Below are 15,156 nucleotides of genomic sequence, written 5' to 3'. Positions count from 1 at the left end.
CAAAGGAAGCAAAGCAACCTGTTTTAGAATGTAATTGATTATAGATCTAATACATTTTCCTGGAGCTCTTCACCCAATCTATTTGATTTTATAGGTTTGTCATTTCTCGTTAAGAGGCAGGAGATTCTAAGTGTCAGGATGAGAATGAAGTTGCATGACTTGGTGCCCAATAAATGCCCTGTCAAAAATGTGTATGCTTAGAGTTATATTCTTATGTTGATCTGCAGCATGGTGTGACTGTACCTTTCATCAGCTCTAATACGCTTATGCACATAAATACCAAACCTCTGAGGTAGGAATTTTGTATTTACTGTTTAAGAGCAGTATGCCATGTTCACACTTTAATCTAATCTTCTCCCACTGTGATAGTGTGGCTGCTGAGGCTGTTGCCCTACTTGGAACAAATGCTAGCTCTTTCCGATGAGATTGAATCTAAATTTACAGTTTGCATGGAGATGGCAATGAAGCAAAGAGCTGTGCCCTTCTCTCCCTGTGCTTCTGCAAGCAGACATTTTGGAGATGTTCTCAGTGCCTCATTCTCCCGCTGACAAGGATGATAAACCTGCAGTGAAAGTAGTGGACTAGTACATGGTTTGCTACAGCTTTCCTGTAGGACATTTAGCCCTCCATTTGCTTTGCCTTTGTCCCTGAGTCTATGAGATAACTGAAGTATTTTTATTTCTCCATCTCTTATCTGTCTTGCCAAGTGTTTGCTGATTCTTAAGCCTGATTATGAGCACTCTGTGATATTTGTAAACAGGCCACAGCTCAATGGCCACAGATCTTAGGTGAAATCTCTCTTCACTGTTGAAATACAAGCAAAGACAATAAAAAGAAAAGGTTATTTAATAAGCACTAAAATACTGTGTTTGCCATCCACAGAACAATCCTAATAACACACTACTGTGGATTTAACACTAGTAAAAAAACCAAGGGACAATATTGCTCTTAAATGCTTACTTTTAAGAGAACAGAGTGTAGATGAGCTGTCCCTGCATCAAACCAATTCTTTATGATATTCCTTTCATCCTTCCTCCCTGTTTCTCTCTGTTCCAGCCTGCCAGTGGTGTGACTCGATGTAGTCAAGGCTAATTCAGAGACTTGTCCACAGTGAGATACACAGGAGCACCAGACCTCTGCATTTGAATTTACATACAGGTAGCAAACAAAACAGTGCCAGAACAGGGATTGGGACACAGTTCTTCAATTGTACACACTCTTACAGTGTTGTAAGGGTGGTTTGGGCCAACATCCGGCAGGGCAGTACTCCCAAGTAAATCCTACAAGCACCTTCTTGGATTAGCATGGACCAGGGATAATTTTTGGATGGTAAGGGCTCACCTGCAATAGATACAAGCCATCCCAGGCCAGCTGGTACCCATGGATGGTGTGGCTATCTTGATGCTGTCTAGGTCATGCCTTCTTTCTCAGTTGCTGTTGGGGTCCAAGTGCTCTTGGGTGGAGATAGGGTGATCTTCCTGCCCCATGGGGTGGAAGGAACAGTTCTGAGAGGTTCTGCATGGTTTGCATGAGCAAAACACTCTAACTATATTGTTTAACAAATTTTATTCTTCAGACCAATTTTCTGTGATGGGGACACACTTGGTTTGCTAAAGCCAAGAGTTCCTAATGTACACATCTTCATGAAAGTTAATGCAAGGTGAGCCCCTGTGCCTGTCAGGCTGTTGAGCCTGTTTGCTCTACCTCACCTCTTTCTGCCCCTGCAAGATAAGAAATGTGTGCTTTAGGGTGGCCCATTTTAATACTCACACAGTAGATGTAAGCAGATCATGTAAAACTGCCAGAAAGGAGTGTAAGTCATAGCCTTTGCTGCTCGATGCTGGTTAACCGTATATTCTCTTAAATGCTTTAGCAGCTTCCATGGATTTGCTGAGAAGGACTTAGAATAAAGTAGTTTATTTTCTAGGACAGGACATTTTAAAATTCAGTCACTTCCTTCTAGCTTTTCCATGCAGAATTTGTGCCAGCTAATCCAGTTGTTGTGAAGAGGTGGCTACTGCAGTTTATGCCTAAGTGCTAAATATGAATTCAGCCAGTGGGAAAGCATTTGCTTGCACGGCGTCAGGAAAAAGAGCTATAATATTGTGGTCCATTGGTCTGGTGTTTAGCTGGGGCTTGTAATAAGCCTGTTACCAAAGTCAGCCAGAATGTGGCAGGTGGAGGATGGTGCAGTGAGCAACTTATCGCTGTTCTCTGCCAACATCTACCCGATTAAAATGATCCCATCTACAGCTGTTCCTTGGAATAATAGGGATGGTATCTCTGTGATAGATTGTTGTTACAGAGTCCATTTCCCCCACTTTGAAAGGGAAATCTTATGTTTTACTGTGCTGTGTGTACATACACCACTTTCATTTGTATAGCAACAGAAAGACGTAGAAAGAGAGGGAGCTGTTCACTGACGTTATATTCTGGCATCCATCTCCCATCTCCTTCTGCGTGGCTGCCAAGCAGGTTCTCCATCTATCTCATCCCATCCTTGTGGGGTGCCCAGAACAGACTCTTCATGACAGCATTTATGGTTTAGCACAAGGTATTTCTTCTGAGGCATTCTCTGCTGTCTTATCTGCTGATTAACTTTATAGAGAGAGAAAACTGAAAGTAATTTGAAAGTAATGTCTGCACCCTCGCCAGTGTATTTTACAACCTCTAGCTAGGGCATGGATCCTCCCAGACTTGTGCATTTATAAATAAATAAATTCCAAGAAAATTTCTTGCTGCAGTTTTTCAGCCTGCCTGGCAGGCTGCCAGCCCTTCCTGCTACCAGCAGCAGGAGGCACCTACAGCTGCTGCCAAGAAGCTAAAAAGTAATAAGAGAAATGGAAGAATTTTTAACTAATAATATGCTCAGGCCCCATACTAAAAAAATTAGCTAAGTACAATGTATTTTATAAATATCCCTGTGATGGGAAGGTAGGAACACTGTCTCGCTTCAGGTTAGTAAAATTTAGTGATGGAGTCTCAGTTTGCCTAACTAAATAAAAACATTATGAAATACATTTGCTCTTAGTAGTTTGTGAGTCCTGTGCTAAATGACAATTTATCTTCCTTCTACTTGTGCTTCAAAACAAACAAGCTGTGACTATCACTTTGCTTAGTGCATACTAACAATTAATTGCTAAATTCAAATTTAGCCTTGCCTCTTCCTCTTTAGCAAGAATTACCCATGAAAATGGCAGAAACTTTCTCTTCTGTACAAGTTTCAAGGGATTTTTTTTTCTTAATAAATACAGTATTCCTAAATTAATATAATTGTCTCTCATGGTAGAGGTGTTGGGGGAATAAAACAGAGTAACACAGGCTTATAATATTTTTTCTGTCTTTCTTGTGTTTGAAATACTTTGCGAGTTTTGATGCCTGGAAACTTTTATTACCATCTCTGTCATGGATTGATTGCTGGCAGAGAAATAAAATTTTTCTGCCAATATTTTATCTTTCCCTGTCTTCTGTTTCAAATCGTTTCATCTCACTTTGCTTTTGTGATGAGGATGAACTTTGAGTCACCCAGAATATTCCCTCAGACTCTCTTGCCTTTTTTCTCAATTATTCAGTATTATTAGGGGGTTTCCCCCCCTGCTTCCCCTTTCCACTTTGTACATCTTTCAGTGTTCTGAGTTTCACTCTGTATTTTGGTGTCTTTGGCACTGGTACCTAGAGTGAGATCTGTTACTGTCTGATGCATGTGTCACAGACAGGCACTAGGGCCCATGCCTGTATATCACTTCAGGTTTGCAGTCCCTTCTTGAGAATCTTCTACAAGCACTCGAGATGCTGCTCAGGACCCTAAAAATCATGTCCTCTAAAGGCATATGAATGCAGGCACACAAAACTATCTGGTTGAAAACATAATCAAGGAAATTAAAGTGAAGGCATTCTCATAATGAGCTCTGTGGAATGGAGCTAGATAAACCCTTGTAAATGTACCTGATTTTCATCTGTCCCTCTGCTAAAACTGCCGCTTTTCTGTGTTCCTCATGCTATATCTGTATTATATCTTTTCTTTTGTCCTGTCCTTAGTGCTGTCAGAGTCTGCCTTCGCATGGAACCTTGGGATAGTCAGACTTTGGGGTGTAATTGCACACATGATGAATGGAGGGCCAAAATCAACCACAGTCTTCCTAAAGGCTCCTAATTTTGTTAGTTTTAAAAAGACTGGGGGAACAATCCATTACTGTAGCACCTCACCTTCTCCTACCATGCTATAGACTTGGCAAAATGGTAGTTTACTAGGGAAAGGGCACTTTTACTGAAATGCGTGTATTTTCCAAACAGTTTAAGCAGAGTACTTATATTGGATGCTTACTTCTGTTTAAGAGCTTGATTACTGAACAGCTAGCTGTGTTTTTTTAATTAAGTTACTATTTCTTTTTCTCATGAAGTCACAGATTGCCTTGTTCCACATGTTGAAGATGCAGAGGTTCATAACAAGACATACAGGACTGGCGATAAGTTAATAATCAGCTGTCATGAAGGATTCCAGATCTGTTACCCTGACTTAGACAACATAGTTTCTATATGCCAAGATGATGGAACATGGGATAATCTACCCATATGTCAAGGTTTAGTACTCCTGCACGTCCTTTTTTATAGCTCATGCATCTTGTGATAGTTTGCCAATATTTTTTCCTACAGTTGTAAGAATATAAGTGATCTGATAAGCTCCACAGTGCAGTGTTTGAGTAGTGCTGCTGCTAAGATTTTTTGATTTCTCTTCCCCTTTGCTCACTGCCATGCTTATAATACTACTTTAAATACTCCTTTTTTGTTTGCAAATCTCAAATCTGAGATGGGCGTCTTGCATTTTTTCACCAATTAATTTGTGGAAATATTTAAGCTTCTAACTGTACTTTATCGTCCTTTACCTTGTGTAGAAGGCAAGGGTAGAGGAGAGAAACTGAAACCTGTTCTTCTGTCAGAGTATTCAGCAGAGCTGTTGATTAGATTCACAGTCCATTAAACCTTTACGTATTGACTGAAAATTCAGGGTGTGCACAGGGATGATTTTGGCCAGAAAAGCCATTAGCCATAGAACTAGAAATATCAACAGCATGGGATCCCAACTCAGCTTAGACTGTGAGAAATGGCTGGGGGTAAGTCAGCTTTAGCACTAGAAATTCAATAACCCTGGGCTCCCTTTCCCTTCACATTTCTAATAAGCACATCTGAGTGCCACTGACTCTGTTTTAACCAAGTCACGTCTTGGTAACAAGCTTGGCCCACTGAACAGCAGCAAGAGATTTTAACTGATGAGCAGACTTTGTTAGTCCCAACTTTCCCTAATGCCATGTGTCCACTCATAGAGCTAACACCTCTGTAGGCACTTAATGACACTGTCACACCAATTTGCAGAGTCAGGGCAGACAGGCAGGGGAGCTGGCACACTTCTCAGGAGCATAGCACATCAGACTGTCATCCAAGATCCTTCCCTCCAATGGGGCAGAAACTTAGACATATTACCTGGCTAGCTCAGCATTTTAGATGCACACATTGTATCTGAACAGGCCTAACAGCAAAGGGGAGGTTTTGCAAAACCATAGCAAAGCAGGCGCCAGTTTTGGGATGTCTTACCAGCAATGGCATCACGTGTGGCAGTATGAAGTGTACAGCCCCCTTCTGTGGGGGTGTACCTCACATCTAATTTAGGTAGGTTAAAACTTTTGCAGTAGGGGGAAATGAATGCTTAAAAGATTGATTTGCAGATGCTGTATTTGCCAAAGATCCAGGGAAAAAGTTTTTGACACGCAATATTTACTGAGTTAGCAGCAGTACCCCAAATACCCCTTGGCTTGTTACTTCTGTTGCTGTGTTTATACTGTGAAAGACAATCAATTACTCCTACTCAATAGTCAATATTAACTGCTTTTCAAAATAAAAGCAGTGCTAATAAAAGTTAAGAAATAAATTGCACAAGACCCAAGTGCCGTGATTACTGGGTAGGCAGAGAATCGGCAATTCAGATTCAAGACCCTGCCATATTTTTCCAAATTACATAAAGTTACTGCAGAATTCCAGAATTTTCTTTTTGACATCTCAGGCACTGGTAAGACTAAAGTCACTTGTCTACTTGCTCTACGTAGGCTGTCAGTTACATTTCTATGGCCCTTTCATTACAGAAAGCAAGGGAGTCTTATGACACTAAGATGACTTTTTTTTCCCTGCCAGAGCAGTGGGGAAGGATTGTGGAGTACGTAAGAATCTAACCTCTACTTTTGCCATGAGATAATATTAATTACTGATCTGGAATGATGTTACTTAGCAAAAAAATGTCAAAATGGAGTTTTTCAAGCAGTGTTTGGAGACCTAGGAATTTTCACAAATGCTTGGCTGTCATACAAATTCGAATAAATCTCTGTCCTGCATGACCAGGAACATAATGAGCATTAAAATTCTGAGCCAGCAGGACCAAATTTTCCCTGCTACAGTTCAGAGAAGAGTAAGCTTGGTCTTGCTTGGACAGTCTGTGCTCTTTCTGTCTCACTGGGGCTGCTTATGTCGTCCTGCTCGATGGACTGCTCAGTTTGCAGGAATTAGTGTGGTGTGTGGGGAGCATTCTTGATCAGGGTAGAAGCAGCAGCCAGCAGATAGGATGCTTGAAGCTTTATTTGAGCGGGACATAACCAGCTGCTTCAACAGCTATTGAAATAATTGCTCTGGTGGTACAGCATGCTGCAAAAAGCTTTCAAGCTTTTTCTTTTATTTTCTTTTGGGTTTGTTCCTCTCCCTCAAAAGACCATTGCAAGGAAATGGCTGCTTGAAATGCTGCTGAGGCTTTTTGTTTTAAATGCCAGTACCTTACAAGAAGTTCTCAGACTGATTTTTGTTTCCTCCTCTGGCTTAAAATTGTGGGAGTCCTATGAACATCCTTCACAAATTCCTAGTAGTGGCAAGAGACCCATTTATGGACTGCTATAATGCAGCCTCCATTAGTCATATAATTCTAAAATATTATTTGTCATTCCACAATTACTAGTTATCTTTTCTCCACATTATTGCAAATTAAAAAATTAAACAGTATCAAGCAGTACCCAGAGGATCATTTCTAGGGCCATGAGGAATGACATGTTATAAAGACATGCTATCTGTTAAATTCACTGCTCTTTGTTGCCCCGAATTTTGGTTGGTGACCATTTAACTGTCACTGCTCAGCACCAGCCATGATACAAATCCCTCAGGAGTAATTCCAGGAGTAGAACTGGAACATAGTCTCTGATTCTGACTACATTTACAATTTGTGATGATAACAGACACCTTAACTTTTTGATAACCTAGTCTGAGACCTCGCTCAATGTTTGTCATGGGACTGCTCCTAGGAAGTCATGTTCCTTTAGACTTTCTCAGACTAGAATTTCAAAGTCATTAATTCTAACTGCAAATCTTTTAAAGTTGCATGCACTTTGTCACAGGAGCGGTTTTAATATTTAAGAGGGTTTATATGCCTGTCATTTTTTAGAAGGAGGAATAAAATTCACCATTTATATAAATGGCAATCTTTATTTATTAAAGATTCTACCTCAAAAAGAGATTGCCATCAGCTGAAATGGTAGATGTTTGTTAAACAAAATACTGTCAGTTTCAGAAAACCTTTCCTGGATTTGTTGGGAGTGAAGCCCATGTTAGCAAAGCATGTGAGCTAAACAACAAAAGGGTTTGAAACTGGATAATGAGGCAGATCTATCTGAGGGAGATCATGCAGACATGCCATTCATAGCGGAGAGGATGAAAAATATCGCACTCCTCAATTTAGAAACAGTAACTGAGATGTGTAAAGATGACTGAGATAAGCACTTGATAATAAAAGAAACCTCCCTCTTCTTAATTTGCAGGTTGCCTGAGGCCATTGGTTCTTCCTCATAGTTACATTAACATTTCTGAGTTTGGGGCCTCCTTCCCCATAGGAACAGTGGTGTATTATCAGTGCGTTCCTGGATATAAACTAGAAGGGGCAGAGATCCTTGAGTGCATGTATAACCTTATCTGGTCAGATAGCCCACCTAGGTGTCTTGATGTGGAAGGTAAATGCCTTACTGTTTGTTTCTCTTTCTGGTTTGCAAGACCTGCATGCTCTCTGTGGTTTTAACTCAGGGCTGTAGCCACGGTTCCATTCTCAGTGATATTCCCTATGTGCAGAGCCTGTGTGGGTTCTGATGTGTTCCTGCTGTGCTTCACTGCACCCTCAGCTTGTGGTGTTCCCTAGTAGTGTTTGCTCTCACAGTGTCCCAATGCAAGAGGGAAAACTCCTAATGATTGCTTTGCCTTTAAAATGTGAACTCTCTGCTGCCTTTCTGATCAAAACACTGAAGAAGTTATGTAACTCACCTTCCTATGCAGATGGTCAGTGCTCCTACGCATATGGATAGATTTCCATGATCAGCTAAAAAATACCCCACAGAAACCCTTGGTTTGGGCTGTGCCAGCTGCAGTCATTACTCAGCGCCACATGGTGCTGCACACTCAAGTATTCACTGTCTCCCCTAGCAGTTAACCTTAAAGAAGAATTGACAACTGAAAAACGACTGAGCTAATTTATTGATGAGGAGCATAAAAACCATTCATTGTGAAGCAGATAGATCCTACTGAGCCAAAAGGAATAATCTGTGACTAGAGCTGGGATGGAGGGTGTTGTAGTGTGTTTGTGTTTGCATCCCAGACATTTAAAACAGCAATACCAGATGGATTGCTCCATACATTGCCAAAACTGCATAAAATACCCTCCTCCATCTTCACATCTTGAATGAAACATCCTAGGGAGTCTTGAGAGTCCAAATACATCCTCTGCATTTCATTCCCCTAAAAAAACTACATTTTTGTTCTATTTCAAGCCTGTAAGGAAGCTCTCTATATGTAGAAATTAGCTAAAAGCAATTATAGGCATTCATATTGATGCTTATGTCACTGAACTAAATGCTAAGCATTCTGGAAGTGCAAAAATTTGCCAAAAGCATCAACAAAGTGACAAACTGCACAAAAATAATTTAATTATCCTTATTTTTAGATGACAGTGCAAGTTCCAAAATTCAAAAATGCCTTTGCAATTTTGGAATGACAAAACAAGATGATTTTTTTGTTGTTGTTGTTTATTTAGCCCACCATGAAAGATTAATCCTCAATCAGCTCTATGTAAGCCATTTTTGGAAGGCTTGTTTGTTGTTGTTTATAGCATGGACAACACATTAAAAAATCAAAAGGGCCCTGTTAGGCTTAATCTAAACAATATAACTGATTTGAGAAAAATTACAGTTCTTCAGTTAGAAAGATAAGAGCATGAAACTCAAGCATGTGAAGCAGGAAGAATTGTGTCTTACTGTCACTTAACACAGGTGAGCATCCCAGCTGCTATCAAAATACCAAAGAAAACTCATGTGCTCCTTGTTTCTTGCTTGTATGATGAAGTCATAGAGAGGCCCTTTTTCGTGATAATTTAAAACATGAGGCAGGAACTTCAGCCCTGACAGTTCTATATTTTATATTACATGTCAAAAATTATCATCCCCACTGAACTATGATGATCTGTGATGGGGGGATCAGTGTGTGCCAAGGCCACTGGGGAGGCCTCCTGAGTTCTGATTTCGATTCAGCCTCCCTTTGAATCACTTTCTTACTGCACTCTTTAAATGCCAGAACTTCCCATGGTGGTTTCACATGGGCGTCCCATAGTGCATTCATTCAGTGAACCACAGGAGACCAAATCAGGAGCACAACACTTGCAAGAGCTGGTTCTGCTCAGCTTTGGGGGAGAAGAGAGAGCTTCCAGCAGCACTGAAAGATCACTCCTGACAGCTCCCCTTGTGAACTCTGCTGTAGGGCTGCTTCAGCAGGTGTGCAGTGATCCAAAATGAATTCAGATAGGGTAAATCAACTTGAGATGCCCTTGTTTGAAAGTGCTTGTTCAAGAGATTTATGCAAGGAGTGCTGGTCTCCAGGAATCTTGTTACAATCCCCTACTCTTAATTAGTGGACAAAATTCCTTTCCTGCATACTTTTTTATTCTCCACCTTGCATTCCAGTGTTAAGCTAATTTTTCAGTGTTCCTTTTATGTGTGCAGTGTAATCTTGCCAAGCAGTATTTTTCACAGAGGAAATCTGCAAATAACAAATTAATTCCATTTATTTCTCTCCACTTAAAATGTATTGTAATGATATTTCCTGCTCAGTATTTTGATATGGTAATGATTAAAAACAGATGACTGCTAGGAAGCTACAGTAAACTATTTGAGAGCTTTTATTTTGCTATAAACAATGCTGCTTACAGCTTCCTCATTTAGATGTATGTTCTTGTTGAATCCTCCACAGAAGGGATTTCCTAAATTTGTGTGTAGTCACAAAAATACTATGCATCAATATGGTGAATTTTTTCCTCTTTGTTAGGGCAAAAAAATTCTGAAAGAAGGGTTTGTAGCTCTATTTAAACAGAAGATCACACCAGGGACCATGCAGCTCCTATTGCACATCAGGCTTTCTGATGATTCCCAGCTTTACCCTTAATATTGGTGAGCAGAGAGCTTCCACCAGCTCAGGTGAGAGATTAATTTTTGCTGTTAGGGAAGGAAGGCTTTTTTTTCTGATAAGTGTAATCAGTGCTGCTCTAGTCAGAGCAGAGCATAGAGACTGTGTCACCTGGCACTGAAGTGCAGCCAGCACTCCAGAGCTGAGCAGCCACTGCTCAGAAACAGCTGTTTGCATCTTGCAAGGGCAGTGGTTATGACACTGGCAAAAAAGGATGCCTCTAGCTCAGATTGCCAAGTCCTTACTGGTATGAGATCCTCTTCTTAAATGCTGGTAGCTTTGCCAGATTTAAAACATTTGGATTGATTTTTTGAGTGTCAGTCTCAAGCTGAATCATTTGGGCGGCTTCAGTTGAAATGGTTGAGCGATACCAGAGAAGGTCAGTAAAGGAAACAGTGTTGTTTTACCAGTTCTAGAAAATTTTACAGTCATTTAGAGGATCAGATGAATCATCTTCACATTGAATTTTCTTATTCTTTAACTTTCTTAATTTCCTTTTTTTTCTAGTGGAATTCCACAATTATGCAGAAACTTTTTAAACCTTCTTCTGTGCTGAAACTCAATAGACACTTCCAAGAAAACTGAAGGAAAATGGGCTTTTGGTTTTTAATATGATTTTTAAATTACCAATTTGGGGTTAATTATCCATCCAATTATGTAGAAAATGATGTAAGTTAGTGATTCCCTTCTGTAAAATCTGGTATGCAAAATATGGGTGCAGAATCAATGAGTAAAGAATACCACACGGGGTATAAATATTAATTGTAAAATAAATCAAACAGCTTCCAAAAACATCAGAGGAGAACAAACACTTGAAAACATACCTGTATGGAACTCTGTGAAATGAAACATTTGGAACCAGGAAATGTTTATAATATGGTACTTTTAAGTGAATTAAGATATTACACAGGATTTTGAGGAGGGGAAAAAAAAAGAAACCAACAACAAAAAACCCCAAAAACCCTGAACCCAAGAAACCCCAAACCAAACTAAAAAAAACCCCCTTGGCTGTGAGTACTTTGGGAACATGATCTGCATATGATTACATTCCTTGCCAATTCGAGTCTGTATTTTAATTTTTTATGCCCTCTGAAAATCTTCCAGAATAGTTTTTATAAAGAACTGGGTGGGGAATGGCAAGGGAAACAGATAAAGAGAGGAAGGGCTGGGAGAATTTGATTATAGTGCCAGAAAATAAAGCAGTTGTCTGGATAGTGTCATTGGGAATTCCTGGCTTTGTATTTGAGAGTAAAAGAGAAAAGAGGTTGATTCAATTTGCAAACAATAGACATGGTCCTGTTATCTAGAATGTCTTGTTTCAGCATCATCCCAGCAGAACAGAAAAGCTGGTCTTGTAAGAAATCAAATATCAAAACTTCATTCTCTTTGTGGTACCAGCATATTCTTTAGCGAAGGTTAAATTTGAAAGGATGTAAAACAGAAAATTTCAAATTCTTTTAGGTAGATTCAAAATTAAAATGAAACAAACATGAAGAATAGACTTCAAAGTGGAGATTCATTAAACAGAAGAGAGTAAAATACAGAAAAAACCTGAAGGTATTTCCGAATTGTGGAATAAAAAAACACCTCATTGTGAGTGTATATGAAAAGATACAAAGCTAAGCAACCATAAAGGTAGTGACAGGATTTTGAAAATTATGGAAACTGTGGAAGAAAGGTAGGAGAAGGAAGGAATTAAGAAATTTTGCAGTAAAGCCAGAAGTGCAAGGGAACGCAACCCCCGTTACCTGGGTACCAGGAGATTTCTGGAGAATAAAAAGGGGTTAGCCAGATGAAAATCCAAACCAACAAAATATGCTGCAGAGAAAAAAAATACTCTGGAAAGACAGGTCAGAATACAGAACAGAGCTTTAAAATTTTTCTTTTCATAAGCCTGGGGATAGACACTCATAGAGAGGGGCTAATAATTCTGACTTAGAACCTAGAAAGTAAAGGGTGTAACAGAAGAGGGTGATATTAGAGATGAAGTGCCATAGCCTTGTAATAGTTCAAAACAAAATAGCTGAAACTTTCTAACCAGCTATGTGCAGGACACTTTGAAGGAAAGCTTCACAGATCTACATTCTTCCATAACAGTTCCTAATGCTATGAACAGTGGTTGACACTGAGCTATCTGATAAACTAAGCACTTAAAATCTTTTAAATTCGTGAAGGAACTTAGAGCAGCAGTCTGAGAAAAAGGGATAGCAGTCAGCCTGTAATCAGTTATGTTCAGGAGACAGGAGGAAGTAAGCAATCCTAAGCCTCGGAGGTTACACATTGGTACAAATGGACTTCTCTCTGTTTCTCTGCTGACTTTGAGAAGGCTTTAGATAAATTCCAACATGACAGACTGATGTGTATCCTCAGGGATGATAATGTTGATGCAGCACATCTCCAACAGACAGAAGTCCTGTAGAGGGAGCTAAGGGCAGCAATACAAGCAAGTTATGAAACACTGTAGTATTGAGAAATTAAGTGAGGTAGATACCAGGATTCTGTTTCAGGTTTGCAACCACTCATCTGGCAGGCAGGAGGGAGAATAAAATAAGTATTGCTCAACTTCCAAAGAGGTCATCCAGGTTAACTGAGTTAATGTAAACATAGGGCACATTGATAGCCTGGTTTTTATAGCTCTGACTGCAGTGGTATTTCACTGCCTACAGCAAAATGAAACTATAACCAGGAGTAAATGCTCAAATAGCAGCAGACAGCCATATATCTAAGGACCTTTACTAAGGCAACACCTTTATGTCAGTGACACCTCTAGCCAGATACCCAAAGGACTAAATAGGCTTACAGTGTCTCACCCTGGGGGTACTTGTTGTGGAAAGCAAGTGTGTTGAAGAAGTTAAAAAGTATATTTTTCTTCAGAAAAAGTCATTCAATAATTCTGCTTGTTTCTGCACTGTAGACAGTTGATTCATTCATCACCCAGGAGTACAGAAATTATCTGCATTAATGTATGAGTGTGGACGATGAACATTTTAACTTGGAGTATCTGGATTTTTGTGCTGTTGGAAAATGATGAACTTCATCTGTTACTCTTCAACTTACCCAGCTGAAGAGGTGTGGAAAAGAATTGAATTCAAAAGTAGCACAGAGACATGAAATGCTAGACAGAGAAGTCTAGCAGAAGTTATTCTGCTAAATAGTCATCCAATTTTGTAACTCCAGCAGCTATATTGCAAAGTGAAACATGAAGAAAAATAGTCCAAACCCAAGACAGAATAGATACATAACAAAATGGGCTTTTTGCAGCTCTTGTTATGAGGGATGGAGGGCTTAGAGAACAGGCTCCAAGTTGAAGATATTGAAGAACATAAATAGCATTGTGTTTCTAAGTGACTGCTCCTTTATTGCATTGCAGAAATCTTCTTTGATTTTTGGCTGGGTTTGAAATAGGTGCTTTCTCCACTGTTTGTAGTTTTTCAAGAAAGCAACAGAATAACATCTTGTAATCTGTTTCTTTTATGTCTTTGGTATTGCTTGTTGCACAGGACTTCCACAGAAAATCATTGTTTCACACCTGCTCTATCACCTCTGTACCTTTCAGAAACTTCTTAGCATTTCCAGAATCAGCCAGACATCTCAATTTGTTCATGGAGCCATAATTTCTGCCCTGAAGTTCCATATTAGCTGCCAGATACATGTAGTGTTTTATCCATAGTGCTTTAAATATGTTGCCATGATATTTTATGAAAATCCTTTTGCTAGGATTTTCTTCTCCTGAGAAGCTGAGGGGGGGGGCCCCCTCAGGAACAAATGTAAACAATGATTATCTGCTGCTGTGGAATGCAACCTTGATTGGTCCTTGTTGTATGTTTCTACTTAATCAAGGATGCAGCTGGTTCAGACTCTCTGGTTAGTCACAAGACTTTGTTATTCATTCCTTTCTATTCCTGTCTCGCCTTCTGATGAATCTTTCTCTCTGTTCTTTTAGTATAGTTTTAGTTTAGCATTTTTAATATAATAGATATGATAATATAATAAACCAGCCTTCTGAAACATGGAGTCAAGATTCTGTGTCTCTTCCCTTGTCCTTCATGTCTGGCAATGCTACATTAATATACTGTGAGTTAGGTGGGGGAAAGCAGACAAAAATTCTTCCTGAGGATTACTTTATGATATTAATCTTTAACTGTATCTGACAAGGCTGCTTGGAAGGCAAAATAACACATTGCCTACCTTGAAATCAAACATCTCTGTGCTTTATGGACATGTTCATTAAATTTGGCCACATGGTGCACTCACAGAACATCTTCCACAAATGGAGGGAACTGTAGCTATCGACTGTGCAGCAGGAAGTCTACTCACTTGTTCATTTCCAGAGATAAAACCCCGTATTTAAAGGGTGGCACTTTCACCAATCAGTGTAGGCAGGCACTTGGGAACTGAACATAAATAACAGAAACCAACATTCCTCCATGCCTTCCTGGTCTTGTAAGATGATTTGTGAAATTACAGTGCTAAGATAATCTGCTGGTTTTCCTTGCCCCTCTTTTTTTTTTCCCTTATAGCTCTCCATTAGGAATGAGACCTTGTTCTTTTTCCTTCCTTATGTGCCATAGCTTGATTTCCTCAGCCTTCAGCTAAGTCCTGCATTACAGCTTGTCTATTCCAGCATTCCTT

At 39.6% G+C, this 15,156-nt stretch overlaps 1 protein-coding gene across 3 annotated transcripts in view; it reads left to right on the top strand.

Annotated features, from left to right (window-relative positions):
• Positions 1-15,156, top strand: part of SUSD4 (sushi domain containing 4) — a 79,013-nt gene that overhangs the window by 47,012 nt on the left and 16,845 nt on the right. For all 3 annotated transcript variants that reach the window (XM_038131945.1, XM_038131947.1, XM_038131946.1), the window contains 2 exons: positions 4,401-4,580; positions 7,845-8,033. In XM_038131945.1, coding sequence (XP_037987873.1) covers positions 4,401-4,580; positions 7,845-8,033 — 369 coding nt within the window. The remainder of the gene's footprint in view (positions 1-4,400; positions 4,581-7,844; positions 8,034-15,156) is intronic.

The sequence above is a fragment of the Motacilla alba genome, chromosome 3 (assembly GCF_015832195.1).
Source record: "Motacilla alba alba isolate MOTALB_02 chromosome 3, Motacilla_alba_V1.0_pri, whole genome shotgun sequence".
In the NCBI taxonomy this organism is placed as follows: Eukaryota; Metazoa; Chordata; class Aves; order Passeriformes; family Motacillidae; genus Motacilla; species Motacilla alba.
This window is presented reverse-complemented; position numbering and strand designations above follow the sequence as displayed.